The 17241-nt window shown below is 46.0% G+C and overlaps 1 protein-coding gene across 3 annotated transcripts; it reads left to right on the top strand.

The window, feature by feature from the left end:
* The first annotated feature begins 915 nt into the window (after positions 1–915).
* On the top strand, positions 916–16495 carry LOC130123914 (noelin-3-like). 3 transcript variants are annotated; one of them, XM_056293242.1, is made up of 6 exons: positions 916–998; positions 9408–9543; positions 11840–11995; positions 13498–13717; positions 15407–15513; positions 15818–16495. In XM_056293242.1, the coding sequence occupies exons 1-6, from the start codon at positions 916–918 to the stop codon at positions 16493–16495; spliced, it is 1380 nt and encodes a 459-aa protein (XP_056149217.1). The 3 variants fall into 3 exon arrangements, with proteins under 3 accessions (XP_056149217.1, XP_056149219.1, XP_056149218.1); XM_056293244.1 differs by lacking the exon at positions 916–998 and adding an exon at positions 1182–1238 and having other exon boundaries at positions 9400–9543; XM_056293243.1 differs by lacking the exon at positions 916–998 and adding an exon at positions 8065–8094 and having other exon boundaries at positions 9400–9543.
* Positions 16496–17241: the final 746 nt, after the last annotated feature.

Below are 17241 nucleotides of genomic sequence, written 5' to 3'. Positions count from 1 at the left end.
CTGCCTAAAGTGAAAAGACATGACAGCTAATATAGTTGAATAAATTGTGCACACGTTCGTATCACCACAAATTCTCCACTCTGAGTGTACTCTGCATTTAATGTGTTATATTTTAATTGTCTTACAGAACCCAGCCACTGAGGATGCACAAGCCAGTGCATCCTTAGTGCCGGTCCCAAGCCCGGACAAATGGGGAGGGTTGCGTCAGGAAGGGCATCCGGCATAAAATCTTTGCCAAATCAAATATGCGGATCCTAAATTACGGATGATCCGCTGTGGCGACCCCTAACGGGAGCAGCCGAAAGTAGTAGTAGTATTTTAATTGTCTTACAGGCTGGAAAGGTTGTATCATGTGTAGGGCATGTGGCATATGCCGCTTGAATACATATTGGCTTCACAGCAAATGCTAAAAAAAAACCATGTGCCACAGAAAAATCAGAATTAGCCGATGTGTTAAAATGAAAAGTCGAGGTTTTTGGTTGTTGAATTTCATATTCCTCTGCATAACGGGATGAGGCCTTCAAAGAACCAAAAATGTCAGTAGACATGTAATCTATAATCCATCTGATCAGATTCAACTATCCATCTATCTGACTATCTATCCATCTATCTGACTATCTAACCATCCATCTATCTATCTATCTATCTATCTATCCATCTATCTATCTATCTATCCGAGCCCCTCCCAGACACTAAACGCATGTTTTGTTTTGTGTTCGTCTTTCCTCTCCGCCCCAAACCGCTGATTCGAACTTTAGGCGCCTCCTCTTCCCAGTCAATTAAAGATGGGCGACACACCGCCGATGATGTCACATCCGTAAAGCGGTCCTCCGTCGGCGGCGCCAAACTTTTCCGCCCCCCCCCCCTGCCTCGTCGCGCTCGCGGGCCGCGTGTCTCCACCGCTGTCCACCTGGCATGCGTGCGCGCGCGTCTGCTGTTCCGCTTCTGCTCTCGCTCTCTCTCTCGCGCGCGCTCTCTCTCTCTCTCTCTCTCCTTTCGCGGCGCTCCGTCAGTCCGTGGTGAGCGCGGGGGGGATCTTACCAGCGCGCGGGGGTCGGGGCGGCAAACTTGGGCGAAACATTTGGGACTCAGGAAGAGGAAGAGGAAGAGGAGGAAGAGGAGGAGGAGATTAAAAACGCACGCAAGAGAAAAACAGGTTTGCCTTGAAGAAAATGTCGCTGTCCGCGGTCCTGAACCCGCTATTGTTTCTGCTCCTGTTTGGATCCTGCCCTTCAGCGGTGAGTTTCGCTGAATGCCTTTTCATCTCCCCCCCCCCTCTCTCTCTCTCTCTCTTGCCCCCTCTCTCTCTCTCTTGCCCCCTCTCTCTCTCCTGCCCCGTTCGCGCTTCACTGGGGTATATGGGCACTTTACATCCACGGTGTGGTGTGTCACGGTGTGGTGCGTCTTGCGGTGTGGATGTTTTGAGTTTCCAGTTCAGATTCCAGATGATTCTTGCTGCGAGTGGACGCTTAGGAGACCTCTTGGAAACACTCAGGGACGGTCGATACGGAAGAAGTCCGCCTAGTTTTTCTTTCATGTCCAGATTTGAATGTGTGCCAGTTGCACTCAGTTGTATCCCACGTTAAGCCTGCGCTCGCAGTGGGGGGGGGGGGGGTGGCTAGATATCCCCGATATGCAAAACAGAATTAATAAAAGCAGGACTCGTCGCGGTACATTGACATATGACCTGGAAATCCAGAAGTGGTTAAACGAGGTGGAGACACGCAGCTCTCCTCTCCGCTTTGGCTTCCATCGACCACATGGTACCGTTATTGATCCTGGAGGAGTGCCAGGGACGTAACTCACTTTTTAGGGGGTTTCAGTCATTACAAGGAACAATTACACTGCTGTATCTTGTCCAATTACCTTCTGAAACAGAGGGTGCTTCTCAAAACATGCCACATTTGATATAAGTTAAGCTGAACTCGATGGTTCAGTCTACAGATAATGGTTGTAAACATGCATACTAGCTATCAAAGCTACCCTTTTGCAGCACATAGTAGCTATCATGTGGGTTTTGCTTTTTTTTTTTAGCCTGACTTTAAAACGTGGATGTAAGGGACTATTATAGCAAATTGGAAAGAGCAGCTTCCATATCACCAAGCCATTTGGACTTAGACGATGGTCATTTAGGGCCGTCCTGCCCAACAGGCTACCATCTCTCTGCCAGTGTCTTAATTGTGATGCAGCGCCCTCGCAGACTAACTCCTCTCCATGATTGAAAGTGCTGTGCAGAATTAATGTTTTATGTTTATTCATAGAAACTGGGGGGCATTTGGAGGCAAAGGCAGTATTAATACCATCTTGAGTCAGAAAGTCTAAAAATCGCTGCCTGAAAACAAAACAAAAAAAATGAGGGGGGGGGGTATCCAGCTGTCTGAACAATTTAACGAGCAAAAGCTCCCCATCCCTCGCTCAGAGTTCCCCACAAAAGGCCTGGTCGGAGAGTGCGTCTGACTTGGCCGGGCCACAGATTCGCCTGAATGTGAGGAAAAGTGAGTGCATGGAGAGACAGAGAGAGAGAGAGAGGAGGCAGGATGTGTGTCACTCGGGAGACACAGATTAGTGAAGCTGGCTTCTCTTTAGGAGCCTTCCAAAGCGTAGTAAGGACAAAAAGAGATGAGGGCTGTCCCCCCCCCCCCTTCAATCCCGTTCAGCCATGATGCCATGAGAGGAAGGCAGATTTCAGCTACAGTCACGCCACACCAAGGGACTCGGTCACTCATAGAGTCTCATAGTCCCCTATGCTGTGTCCTCACAGTGCACCACACATGACCCGCAACTCTCCCGCACAACTGCCATGGATTTCTTCTTCTCTCCCTTTTCAGTGGGTTTTTCAAAGCACGACTTCTCTCCAACAAGTCAAATCACCTGCCTGTCCAAACCTACCGTCTTGCTAAAAATGTTTCTGCTTCGCTGACCTTTTACAGTGTAGAGTTAAGAAGATTATTTTTATTTAACATGATATAAATATGAAACGTGCTGAGGTAAAGTAAGGGATGATCTGTGTTTACCTCTGTTCATCCTGTGTAAAATCGCAGTGCTGTGGGTGCAATGGAAATAAACTTCGGTTTCTAACTAAAAATGTTGCCAGACAGAAAGCAAGGAGACAACTGAAAGAGATAACACTTTTTTGATTCAGGATAAAAACTCACTGAAGCGAGTAAAGATAAAAACTCATTAAAGTTAGTACTGCAGGGATAGACAGCAGAAGGTATGTGACTTTAAGGTTCAAATGAAATTCAAAAGAAAGACAGCAAAATGTCAAAAAGTGTTGGCCAGGGTAACGATTTCCTTCTGATTGCCCCGGTCTTAACTGCAGGGCAAGACCAAGTTTAGACCAAATCTTTAGGGGGATGTCCAACTTGAGACCATCCATCCATCCATTACCCAAGCCGTTTATCCTAATTTGGGTCGTGGGATGTGGAGTCTATCCCAGCAGTCATTGGGCAGCAGGTGAGGGAGACACCCTGGACAGGCCGCCAGTCCATCACAGGGCCGACAAAGTCACACCTAGGGACTATTTAGTACGGCCGATTCACCTGGCCTACATTGTCTTTGGACTGTGGGAGGAAACCCATGCAGACACGGGAAGAACATGCAAACTCCACACAGAGGACAACCTGGGATGACTCCCAAGGTTGGACAACCCCAGGGTTCAAACCCAGGACCTCCTTGCTGTGAGGCGACTGCACTAACCACTGCGCCACCGTGCCGCCCAACTTGAGACCAAAGGGGCCAACACTAAAAAACCGACACCAGAACAGCATGTGTCAAATTAAATACCATGACTGTACCTGTAGTGGTCTGCCATCGCAGTAAAAGTCAGCATTTCACCACACAGTAGTATTTATTAAGGCCTTTTTCTCTCCTCTAAAGGGATTTCAGATTTCAATTTTCCAGTTTTTCAGTGACATCAGTTAATAATGAAAAAGAAACCAATTAGATTAGAACGCTCTTTATTCAGCTCCTCGGGGGAAATCTGATATTCATTTTTCCAAAAAAACAAAATAAATTAAAGTCTTATACTTAGCTGTTCTTGAAATATTTTCACGAGCCTGCACTTACCGAGACCAAGTCAAGTCTGAGTCATTATACTGTGAAGTCTGAGATGAGTCAGAGACCTTCAGAATGCAGAATTGAGACAGGATTCGAGGCTCATTAACATACTCGGGGAACTACAACCCTACCGACAAAGAAACATGAGGTGTAATCCACAGCAGTGGAACAAACCAGTGTCCTAAAGGACCACGTGATGCTGACGAGAAACGAGGACACGCAGTCTCGGAAAGGTCAATCGGTTCATCTGGACACGTTTATTGACAGATAGGGTTCATCACTCATCTGAGTGACCGCTTCAGTCTCAACTGACAGCAGGTATCCCCGCCCCTTATAAACAACACAGTGGCATAACGACCGAAAACAACGACTGCAACCCTTCCCCAACCATCATCATCATCATCATCATCTTCTGTGAATAGTACACATGGCCATTGTAACTAGTTAATGGTCACGGCTATATGCGAAACCGATCATTGGTTTCGGTCGTTACGCCACTGTACTGTTTGTAAGGGCGGGGATACCTGCAGTCAGTCGAGACTGAAGAGGTCATTTAGATGAGTGATGACACGTCTCTCTGTCAATAAACGTTGTGTCCAGATGAACCGATTCACCTTTCTGGGATTTCCTTTCCCGGGTTACTGAGCATGCATAAAGACAAGGACAAGCCGTGTCATCCATGTAAAGCACTGCTGTTATGGAGTCCAAGCAAGTTAAGAACTTAGTGAATTTGCGTTCAGCAGATTGTGTGTCTACCTGAGAGCTGTAGAGAGAAGAGCTTCCTGCATATTTGTACCGTTTTCCACGGAAAGGTCACAGTTTGAGCACTTCCAGCTCAATGCTAGGTAGGACCCCTGCGGTGAGCACTCCCACTCTTTGCCAAAGCAAAACAATCTTAACTTTTACTGAAGTGCACACCTCATCAATGTCACTTCAAGTTCCACCAACCGATAAGAATGAAGGAGAGGCGGGCCCGGAGAGGAAACGAGCACTAAATCTACTTTGCCAACGCAGAGAGGAGAAACATAAACAAACTAGAATGAATGCGATTCGTTTCGGTAACAGGAAACTCCCGTTTATTTGGCATTTTGCTCGAATATGATCACAGTATGACTGAAGAGAAAGCGGATGGAAGATTTCTTTTTGTTTCATGAAACTTATCTCGTCGCATATCAACAACCGCCGAGCATCACCTGCCAGCACTCGACGTCTGCTGTCCAAGAGCTCACCTCCAGCGTTGGCGCTGGAGATGTTTCTTAGAGAGATGGGTTCCAGTAGACACGCGTCCTGATTCTACATGTGTTCAGCAGGCACGAGGATTTCAAGGGCGTGTTTCCCTGACTAGTCACAAGCGGTTCACAGTAGGAGAACAGGAACCGGCTGAGAGGGGCCAGAACGAGGCTGACCACCGAGGTGTTCGTCGTCACATTGTACATCAAATTTATGAAAATGTTGCAGGTTCATTGTTCATATTCTCAAGCCTGGCTGTACACAGTTTAACATTAGACTCATGTGGTCCTTTTTTTGTTTTGTTTTGTTTTTTTTTGCTTCTTTGCCCCCTCAACCTCATCCCACACCCTAGCCATAGTGAGAGACTTCCTCTCAGGTCCACGAGCTGCGCCGCATCTGAAAAGCTTCTCTCGGTTTCTTAGGTGAGCGGATGAGATGAGTCAAAATGCCTGTGCTTTTTCGAAGCGTGACATCTCCGGTAGCTCACAGGGAGCCGGTCTTTCATGCACGATTCCAAAGGCTTTTTTAAACTTTTCAAGGATAAATTGAATCAGGAATGAATTGCAACCTTTACGGTAAGCAGAGCAGTAAATCTAACTTCACAACCCGCCAGCTGTCTGGCGGGCGGTTACCAAAATCCACTTGCCACTGTCACTCTTTCACCAGCCACAAGGGTTTCATGAATGTAGAACAACGTTTAGAAGTAGTCTGATGTATGATAAATGGGCCGGTGGAGCAGATGAATGTCTTACCCACACCAACGTTTACCAGCATCTCATTTGTGGCTGGATGCTGGTCAACCTTTTGAGGGTGTGATGTTAACATTAACTTCCCATTCTGAAAATAAACCATGGTGGAAGGTTAAGGAAAGCTGAACCAGTTCCTCTGGACACAGGGTTTGTTGAGGGAAACGTTTCATCACTCATCTAAGTGACCTCTCCAGTCTCAACTGACTGCAGGTGTCCCCACCCTTATAAACAATACAGTAATGTAATGACCGAAACCGACGATCAGTTTCATACGCAAATAGGCGTGACCATTAATTAGAGTATCCCCCCCCATTTTTCTCTCCAATTGTATCTGGCCAATTACCCCACTCTTTTGAGGGGTCCCGGTCACTGCTCCACCCCCTCTGCCGATCCAGGGAGGGCTGCAGACTACCACATGCCTCCTCTGATACATGTGGAGTCACCAGCCGCTTCTTTTCACCTGACAGTGAGGAGTTTCGCCAGGGGGACGTAGCACGTGGGGGAATCACGCTATTCCCCCCCAGTTTCCCCTCCCTCCCGAACAGGCACCCCAACTGGCCAGAGGAGGCGCTAGTGCAGTGACCAGGACACATACTCACATCCGGCTTCCCACCCACAGACACAGCCAACTGTGTCTGTAGGGATGCCCAATTAAGCCAGAGGTAACACGGGGATTCGAACTGGCGATCCCTGTGTTGGTAGGCCACGGAATAGACCGCTATGCCACCCAGATGCCCTAACGAGAGTTTCAATGGCCATGTGCACTATTTACAGAGGATTTGGGGATGTTTGCAATCACAGCACTGTAAGATGGTGACAAATGTACTCTTAGCCCCCCCCCCCCGGTTCAGGGATGGTTGTTCCCTCTTCACATAGATGGCCTCTTTGACTCCCCATTCAAACCAGCGTTCCTCCCTATCAAGGATGTGCACATCCTCATCCTTGTAAGAGTGGCCAGTGGCCTGTAGATGGGTGTAGACTGTGGAGTCCTGGCCTGACGCGTTAGCTCTCCTGTGTTGTGCCATCCTCTTGGTCTGTTCGGTTTCCCTGATGTTCAAGTCACAGCAATCCTGATCGAGCACGCATAAAGACATGTGATGGGATTTATTTTGCATTGCATGCTGGTCCAAAGCTGGTGCTGCTTCTTTGTGTGGTTTCAAGTGTCATGTTTTTCTAAATGCAATTGTAAAAATTGTATGCTTGTAGAACATCTGGCAGCAGGCAGGACACGCTGCACTGTGTCCAGTCCATGGCAGCATCCACACCCAGCCAGTCACACGTTGGGGTTGATGGATGGGCCCAAACTGAACCCAGGGGCCGCTTGCTATTAAGTGACGGTGCTAGCCACTAAGCAGCCATGCCACCTTTCACCTACTCTACCACATTGTACTCTTTATGACACAAAACTTTTTGTTCTTTGGACTTCATGTTGTTCCGCTGCAGAACATACTGGATCTTATAAAACATGGAAAATCCTCACACAAGTCAGGTTTAGCTGCTTCTCTTAGAGGGACCCCGCCACTATTCTTCTCAATGAGGCGCTGCAAGGCCGAGCGGGGGGAAGCTGACGATTATCAGGACTCGGGCTGTTCATCAAGGTCAAAAAACAGTATTTATTGTTAGGAAGAAAACCCACTGGAGACCATTGTACTGTGGACCGAGAAATATCTTTTAACTACCTTGTAACAAAAACTCTTAGTTCCTCAAAATCCCCAACTCTCACTCGTCGGTGGAATCGGTTGGCGTCAACAGATGGGTGGTGGTGGTGCGGGTATTGGGGGGGCGGCGGAACGAACAAACCAAGAGGGAAATAAAAGAATTAATTAATTAAACATAACAGTGTGCCAGGGTTTTATGATAGTCCTATCTTCTTCAATGAATTTATCGTGTGTGCCTGTGTTCTCTATTATATCTGTGTGTGTCGGTCTCTGTATGTATGTATATATATGTATATATGTATGTATATATATGTGTGTGTGTATATATATATATGTATATGTATGTATGTATATATGTGTATGTATATATGTATATATATGTATGTGTATATATATATGTATATATGTATATATATATATATATATATATATATGACGACGCAAAGTTGTTGTCTATGTACGTCTCTATATCTGTGTGTGTGTGTGTGTGGGTGCATGACGTGTCTATGTTTGCGTATGTGTATATGCGTATGTGTGTGTCTGTACTTGTGTGAGAAAGACAGAGAGATAGGGTTTGTGTGTTTGCGGGTCTGTGTGCGTTTGCATGTTTGTCCACCTCTACCTATCGCTTTGTGATGTGTATGTCTGTCTGTATCTACACATGTGTGTGTGTGTGTCTATTCATGTGTCTGCCTCTGTATTGTCTAAGTCGGCATCTAAGACTGTTTTGATGTAACTGTTTTGTGTGTGTGTGTGTGTGTGTGTGTGTGTGTGTGTGTGTGTGTGTGTGATCTATCTCCATCTGTGTGTGTACATGCATGGCGTGTCTATGTTTGCGTGTATGTCTGCTTGTGTGAGAGAAAAAGAGAGATGGGATTTATGTGTTTGCGGGTCTTTGTGTGTGTGTTTGCGCACCTCTACCTATCTCTTTGCGATGTGTATGTCTGTCTGTATCTACATATGTGTGTGTGTGTGTGTGTCTATTCATGTGTCTGCCTCTGTATTGTCTAAGTCAGCATCTAAGACTGTTTTGATGTAACTGTTTTGTGTGTGTGTGTGTGTGTGTGTGTGTGTGTGTGTGTGTGTGTGTGTGTGTGTGTGTGATCTATCTCCGTCTGTGTGTGTACATGCATGGCGTGTCTATGTTTGCGTGTATGTCTGCTTGTGTGAGAGAAAAAGAGAGATGGGATTTATGTGTTTGCAGGTCTTTGTGTGTGTGTTTGCGCACCTCTACCTATCTCTTTGCGATGTGTATGTCTGTCTGTATCTACATATGTGTGTTTGTGTGTGTGTGTGTCTATTCATGTGTCTGCCTCTGTATTGTCTAAGTCGGCATCTAAGACTGTTTTGATGTAACTGTTGTGTGTGTGTGTGTGTGTGTGTGTGATCTATCTCTGTCTGTGTGTGTACATGCATGGCGTGTCTATGTTTGCGTGTGTGTTTATGTGTGTGTCTGCTTGTGTGAGAGAAAATGAGAGAAAAAGAGAGATAGGGTTTGTGTGTTTGCGGGTCTGTGTGTGCATGTGTTTGCATACGTTTGTGCACCTCTGCCTATCTCTTTGCGATGTGTAGGTCTGTCTGTATCTACATATGTGTGTGTGCGCCTGTGTTTGTCTGTCAGCGTCCAAGACCATTTTATTGTAACTGGTGTGTGTGTGTGTGTGTGTGTGTGTGTGTGTGTGTGTGCCTGCCTCTGCGTACAGACCATCAGACCAAAGGAGGGGTGGCAGGTGTACAGCTCAGCCCAGGATGCAGATGGGCGATGCATCTGCACAGTGGTGGCTCCTGAACAGACCCTCTGCTCCAGAGACGCCAAGGGCAGACAGCTACGCCAGCTCCTGGAGAAGGTACGTGTGTGTGCACGTGTCCGCATGTGTGTGTGTGTCTGTGTGCCAAGACTGTCACACACAAGTCAGTTTAACCTACATGCACACACAATAGGCCTGCCCTGTAATCTAGAGACACACAGTTCTCACGCACAAACTGTACAGTACACACAAACAAAGCGGACACGCCTGCATGTTCGCTCTTTTTCTCCTTTCTTTCTCTCAATCTCACACACATCTGCTCTATCTTGCACACAGGCACACACACAAACACACACTGCTGATTCTCAGGGCACATTTCCCATGCAGACACATAAATACACATACATTGCACAAATTTCTATTTTTATTCATATGTCCCCGTCGCCGTAATCCTCAGGGAGATTGCACTGGCGAGGGCCATAACCCCATTTCCCCACTTCTCCTTTCATTCAATGGCTGACACCGGCTGAAAGGATCCGTGTGTCAATCAAAAGATTCCCCGTCTCACGGCAGCATTCTTCTGCTGCGAATAGCCTATCACGTCTGATGTATGGCATGCTGGTGCTGGTCTGCTGCTGACACGTGAAGACACTTGCTTATTTTTCCAAAAAAGAAAAAGGGTTTTATTTCCATTTGTGCGTATTTTTCAAATTTTAATGTAGATTTTGAACGGGTCTCAATGGGCCCAGATTCATGAAATTAGTTCAGTTTAATTAAAATTACTTCAAACTGGAAATCCTCCTGGGCTTTCAATTTAAGCAGAGGTGGCAAATCCAGGTCCAGAAAGTAAAAGTCCTAACCGTGTATTTGCTCCACCCATGTGCTAAACCCAGTTGATTCTAATCAACCCCACTCATCAGCTTCATAGGGTAATGAAATTGGCTGATTTTGTACACGGGTGGAAGAAATACACGGTTCGGATTTGTACTTTCCGGACCTCTGAATTAAAGATGGAAAAAAATCAAAATCCCTATATACATTTGAGTCCCCAGATTCTTTCCATGACATGTGTATTTTATTGAATTATCATTATCAACAAACTAACAGCACAGCACCAGGTTTTTTTCTTCCCTCAGTTCAATGAAGGCTATAAATGGACCGCTGCGTTAGCCTACATTTTAATGGCGGTTGCCAAAGGCTGCTTTCTTGTCACTGGTGCCTTTGACACTAATGTACTATGTTGCCCCGGGGCTTTAGTGGGGCCATTTCAAGACCCCTGAACCAGGGCCATGCATGTATATACACACAATGTGTGAGTGTGATGCCACTTTGCTGGTGAATATGCTACAATGGTGTTAGTTAAAATAACAACAAAAGGGGGAAATGTAGGCAAAGAGAGAAAGAAAGGACGGGATGGGAGAGTAGTCAAAGCTAAAAACATGCCTTGTGTACTTTACCATGGTTCTTTTTTTTTTTATTTGTAACCCATAAAACTTGAGAACTTTTTTTTGCCCCCCCCTTTCTCCAATTACCCCACTCTTCCAAGCCATCCCGGTCGCTGCTCCACCCCCTCTGCCGATCCGGGGAGGGCTGCAGACTACCACATGCCTCCTCCCATACATGCGGAGTCGTCAGCCGCTTCTTTTCACCTGACAGTGAGGAGTTACGCCAGGGGGACGTAGCACGTGGGAGGATCATGCTATCCCCCCCCCCCCAGTTCCCCCTCCCCCTAAACAGGTGCCCCGACCGACCAGAGGAGGCGCTAGTGCAGCGACCAGGACACACACCCACATCCGGCTTCCCAACCGCAGACACAGCCAGTTGTGTCTGTAGGGACGCCCGACCAAGCCGGAGGTAACACGGGGATTCAAACCGGCGATCCCTATGTTCGTAGGCAGCGGAATAGACCGCCACGCCACCCGGACACCCATCTATACAACTTGAGAACTTTTTTGCAGATATCCCGGTGGAAGATTTTTGTGAAAGTATCTCTCCAATTTCCACTTGTTCTTTTCAGTACTGATAAAATGATTAAAAAAACACCGTCTAATTTGATAAGTATACCGACTGATGTGAAAACTCACAGTACAGGACACAGCTTCCTGTATATACAGAAAGCAGTTCTACACTGATTGGAGGTTGCTCAAAGTAAAGGACGTGAAACTGGTCAAAAAGGTGAACCAAAAAAAAAAAAGTCTAACAGTCATTCCAGCTGTGTAACCTTCATTTAAAGCTCATTTCAGCTCACATGAGGATGTTTAAAAGACAGCGGGCAGTTTGAGGTCAAAAAGCTGATTGGTTCCTTTGGAAGTCAGAACATGGCAGACGTTGAGGACATTTTAATCTCGCAGCAGACAGAAAAATCAATGCCACCTGTTTCATTCTATTTCAAAAGGTGCAGAACATGTCACAGTCAATAGAGGTGTTGAACCTACGGACGCAGAGGGACTTTCAGTATATCATGAGGATGGAGAGCCAGATCAAAGGACTCCGGTCAAAGTTCAGACAGATTGAGTCAGACAGGAAGACGCTGGTCAACAAAAACTTCCAGGTACGTTTGGTTCGGTGTCTAACTTTGTGAGAAACTTGACTGGACTGCCCCTGATAGCCTTCTCCTCTGAAGCTGCCCGCATAACATCTGAATCAATAAAACGGTCGTTCTGTGTTCGGCATTGTAGGTTTACAGTGACATAGCCAAGGACGATGTGGTTGCAGAATCTTGATGAAGTTTGGAAGCAATTCAAGATAATCGCCTCGGTATGAATACCGAAGGCTCCCTATTAGTAAATCTCTGAACATAATCGTGATGAAGATAACAGCAATGACATTTGTTTACTGAGTTAACCCTTACTTTACTGCCTGACTTCAAACTATCTGTGCAGCAACAGCCTCGCGGAGAAGCTGCAACAACATGTAGGAGCTACATATCTGGCACCATCACAGGCTTGTGCAGTTAGCCACTGGGCAGTAGATTTTTATAGATCCCCCCCCCCTTTTCTCCCCAATTGTATCCGGCCAATTACCCCACTCTTCTGAGTGGTCCCGGTCGCTGCTCCACCCCCTCTGTCGATTCGGGGAGGGTTGCGGACTACCACATGCCTCCTCCGATACATGTGGCGTCGTTGCCAGCCGCTTCTTTTCACCTGACAGTGAGGAGTTTCACCAGGGGGACGTAGCGCGTGGGAGGATCACGCTATTCCCTCCAGTCCCCCCCCCAAACAGCTGCCCCGACCGACCAGAGGAGGCGCTAGTGCAACGACCAGGACACATAGCCACATCCAGCTTCCCACCCACACACATGGCCAATTGTGTCTGTAGGGACACCCGATCAAGTCGGAGGTAACACGGGGATACGAACCGGCGATCCCCGTGTTGCTAGGCAATGGCACCACGCCACCCGGACGCCCCCGATTTTTATAGATTCTTATCAAGCTTTTTGAATAACAAAAAGTATATAGTTGAAATGACAGACAGGCAAGGCAATCTATGTAATGAATGAAATAAGTTAGAGAAAGAGAGAAAATAGAGGGGGGGGGATTTTTATAGCATTAGTTTTACAATTAATTTGCTTGAGCCAAGGATGTGTATGTAGGTTCAATTCCAGAGAAAAAGGCAACACTCCACAATAGTGAAAAATATATCGTAAAAGCTTAGACATGTCCTAAATAAATTAATAGTGTGGTATGTTTTTAACCCCCAACTAAATTAAGGACTAAGTTCTGATCATTCTAAAGAGGCAGAATCTGATCTGTGTTAAATGTGTACAGTGCATTTATGCACAGTTTAGTAAAATTAATGATGAAGCCGACTGGAAGCCATAGTTGGTGTTTTAAGAATGCTCCTCCTAAGAGACTGACATTTCATAGTAGAATGATTAATTATGAGGACATGTAATTTTAACTTGTGCGGTTATTGTGGGAAGAGATGTTACTTGTAGCGCCACCCGGATTTCCTATTCACTTTGTTCTTTGAGCTAGAGCCACACTGATCAACAGTGATTCTGCTGCTATTTCTGATTCCTCCACCTAAATTCAAACTCTTGGTCTTTTCCAGGAGCTTAGAGGGAAGATGGAGTCCCTTCAGCCGCTCATCCCAGTGCTGGAGCAGTATAAGACGGACGCCAAGCTCATTTCTCAGTTCAAAGAGGAGATCCGGAATCTGTCTGGCGTGTTGATGGGCATCCAGGAGGAGATGGGAGCCTATGACTATGAAGAACTCCAGCAGAGGGTCCTTAACCTGGAGGGCCGGCTCCACAGCTGCATGAGCAAACTCAGTAAGTTCACTGCAGACACCGCATTAGGGAAACCGGCACAACTGTCCAGTGGTTAGACTGCACAATGATGGAGAAGTAGGTTCTTATCACAGCGTTCATCAAAGTGATGTGGCTGGTGTGTCCAAAGTACAAGATACTTAATCATCATCTGGCTCGTTCAGTTTTTTGGTGGGGGGATAATAGCTTTTGATAAATAGCTAACATATTAGAATTGGCTGGTGTGTCAAAGTTCTCCTATTGGCCGCCGCCACCCTTTCAATCAGCGATTGCTGATGTATTGGGGAGTCAGACAGACAAGCAGCTGTTTCCCCACTGATGACCATCTACTTGTCTGATGCTTGTCTTGTCTGCTTGTCTGTCTGTCTTCAGTGAGGAAGCAATAGCAAACACATTTTGGTCCAATGAACCGTGTCATTGCTAGTAGCCTCAAAATGAAAAAACAAGTGGGAATTACAGAGCTAGCCTGCTAGGCAGACAAATTATACACATTACCCCATCACCTGTGTGGAGATGACCGTCCCTTAAATTGTATGCTGGGGTTTGTGTTGTCTGACGTGGCTATACGTATATCCTGAATGAAGCATGTTCCACTGTGACTTGTTTGCCTCACACTTGATGCACTGAATGCTTGATGATGGAAAAAGTTAAATAACCAAAATAAAGGACCTTAAATCAGCCAAAATGGATTCCCAATGTTTTCATCTATTGGCCCAACCCCAATAACATATAGATGTAAATGAGATTTGGCTAACTTAAAGGGACCAAGTTTGAGATTGATACTTTCATTGTGCATTCACTGCACATTGAGCTTGGTAGACCTGTGTGAAATACCAGTGAATTACAACATTAATACGTCAAGAGAGGCACTTTTCATTTTGCAAGTGAGTTTTCCACATGATACTGTTTGAGCCTCTAGTTAAATTGCTAAAGCAAACGTACACTAGTTCAAGTATTTCAAATAATTCAAAATAAATGTAGAAAAATGCAGGCGTCTGGGTGGCATAGCGGTCTATTCCATTGCCTACCAACACGGGGATCGACGGTTCGAATCCCCGGGTTACCTCCAGCTTGATCATGCGTCCCTACAGACACAATGGGCCGTGTCTGCGGGTGGGAAGCCGGATGTGGGTATGTGTCCTGGTCGCTAAACTAGCGCCTCCTCTGGTTGGTCGGGGCGCCTGCTCGGGGGCGGGGAGGGGGAATTGGGGGGATAGCGTGATCCCCCTACATTCTACGCCCCCCTGGCGAAACTCTTCACTGTCAGGTGAAAAGAAGCGGCTGGTGACTCCACATGTATCAGAGGAAGCATGTGGTAGTCTGCAGCCCTCCCCGGCTCGGCAGAGGGGGTGGAATAGTGACTGGGACGGTTCGGAAGAGTGGGGTAATTGGCCGGATACAATTGGGGAGAAAAAGGGGAGGGGGGCCAAAAAAATGTAGAAAAATGCATGATGGCTATCGGGTATTAGTTGATACATTCCAAATGTGGCAGTTTCTTTGGTTTTAATTTGGCAGAGGAAACTACTGTCCAGATGTTGACCTAGCTTCATGATAGAACGATTTGCAGCTATCAAAAATAAGCCATCCAGTGTCTTATGATTCATTCCAATAGCAGTGCCATAACATTTGCTGCTGCACCATGTGGAGGTGGAGCAGTATGTGTGTGACCAGAGTGTGTGATGTGTTTCCCAGCTTGTGGCAAACTAATGAAGATCACTGGGCCACAGACAGTCAAGACCTCGGGGACCCGATTCGGAGCTTGGATGACTGACCCACAGGCGTCGCTCCAAAACAACAGGGTGAGTCGAGTTACTGCACTTGGCAATGTGCTGAAAGCCTTTGAAGCGACTGTGAGTTTTTCAATGATTTATATCCAGCTGCTTGCCTCCTGTTGTTCAGAGGCAAGATGTTGTTGAATTTTGAGCACCAAGCTTACAAAAACTTTTTCATCTCTGAAAACAAATCACTTAAGATCAAAGACAATGCTCTGATTTTGCCACTCAAAGAAGATTCAGACTTTATTTTTTTTAAGATATAGATGATGAAAGACAACAAGTAAACATCATACTGACATGTCCCTAACTGAATCATTCTCACCCACAGGTGTGGTACATGGACAGCTACACCAACAACAGGATAGTGAAGGAATATAAATCCATCAGCGATTTTGTGGCAGGAGCCAAGTCTAGAACCTATAGCTTGCCTTACAAGTGGGCTGGAACCAACCACGTAGTGTACAACGGCTCTCTGTACTACAACAAGATGCAAAGCAACATCATTGTGAGGTACAGCTTCGAGACGGGCCGCGTGGTCACCCAGAGGGCTCTGGAGTCGGCCGGCTTCCACAACGTCTACCCCTACACCTGGGGGGGCTTCTCTGACATTGACCTGATGGCGGACGAGTTGGGCCTGTGGGCCGTGTACGCCACCAACCAGAACGCCGGGAACATCGTCATCAGCCAACTAAACACGGACACTCTACAGATCCTCGGCACGTGGAACACGGAATACTCAAAAAGGAACGCCGGCGAGTCTTTCATGATCTGTGGAACACTTTACATCACCAACTCCCACCTGACGGGCGCCAAGGTGTACTACGCCTACTCTACTAAGACCTCCACGTACGAGTACACGGATATTCCTTTTCACAACCAATACTTCCACATGTCCATGCTGGACTACAATGCAAGGGATCGTGCCCTGTACGGCTGGAACAATGGCCACCAGGTCCTGTTCAACGTCACGCTTTTTCACATCATTGAAACCGAGGATGACTCATGAGGGGGAGCAACACACATGGGGGAATATGATGAAAATGTCGGTCCGGTGAGGTTTGGAAAAATGGCCCAGTTCAGTATGATTAATATTAACCTCTTTGAAGCGTTGATTACTTTAATTTGATTAACCTGTGTTTTAATTTGATTTGTTGGTTGGTATTAATATATTGTGATTTTACTTACATTCGTTCATCGATTTGATTTAGGTTTTTGCTTGATTCCAAAATAACTCGTCCGCCATTTTAAAAATGTTCTTCAACAAAGCAAATTTATTGATAGCACAAAGTCAAAACACGATTTGGGGCTTTTTGAATCGAATGTCGAGCAAAAACTTTGGTTTGCAAAATAATGGCACTTGAAACAGAGAAATGTAGTATTAAGTGATGAACATCAGGTCATATTTCTAGATCGTTTTATTTTTTGAGAAAAAGAACAAAGGATTTTGGAAATTAATTCTTAACACTTGGTGTTTTTTTCCTAATTTGCTATTAACCCTCGATTTATTAACGTATTTATTGATTAACATTTACTGCCTTGAATTTTTTTTGCCTTTTCCAGTTTTGATTCAATTCTTCGGCATTTATTCATCATTACCTGCTATTTTATCTCCCTCTTTCAGTACTCTGATTTAGCTTGATTCGTTTCTTCCACGCGAGGTTTTTGCACTTGACTCGTATGTCGGTGATCAATCTGGCGAAACACGATGTATCTGTACAGTTACTTGGCTTTTTTGTATTTACAGCATCAGAA

Source organism: Lampris incognitus, chromosome 14 (genome assembly GCF_029633865.1).
Source record: "Lampris incognitus isolate fLamInc1 chromosome 14, fLamInc1.hap2, whole genome shotgun sequence".
Classification (NCBI taxonomy): Eukaryota; Metazoa; Chordata; class Actinopteri; order Lampriformes; family Lampridae; genus Lampris; species Lampris incognitus.
This window is presented reverse-complemented; position numbering and strand designations above follow the sequence as displayed.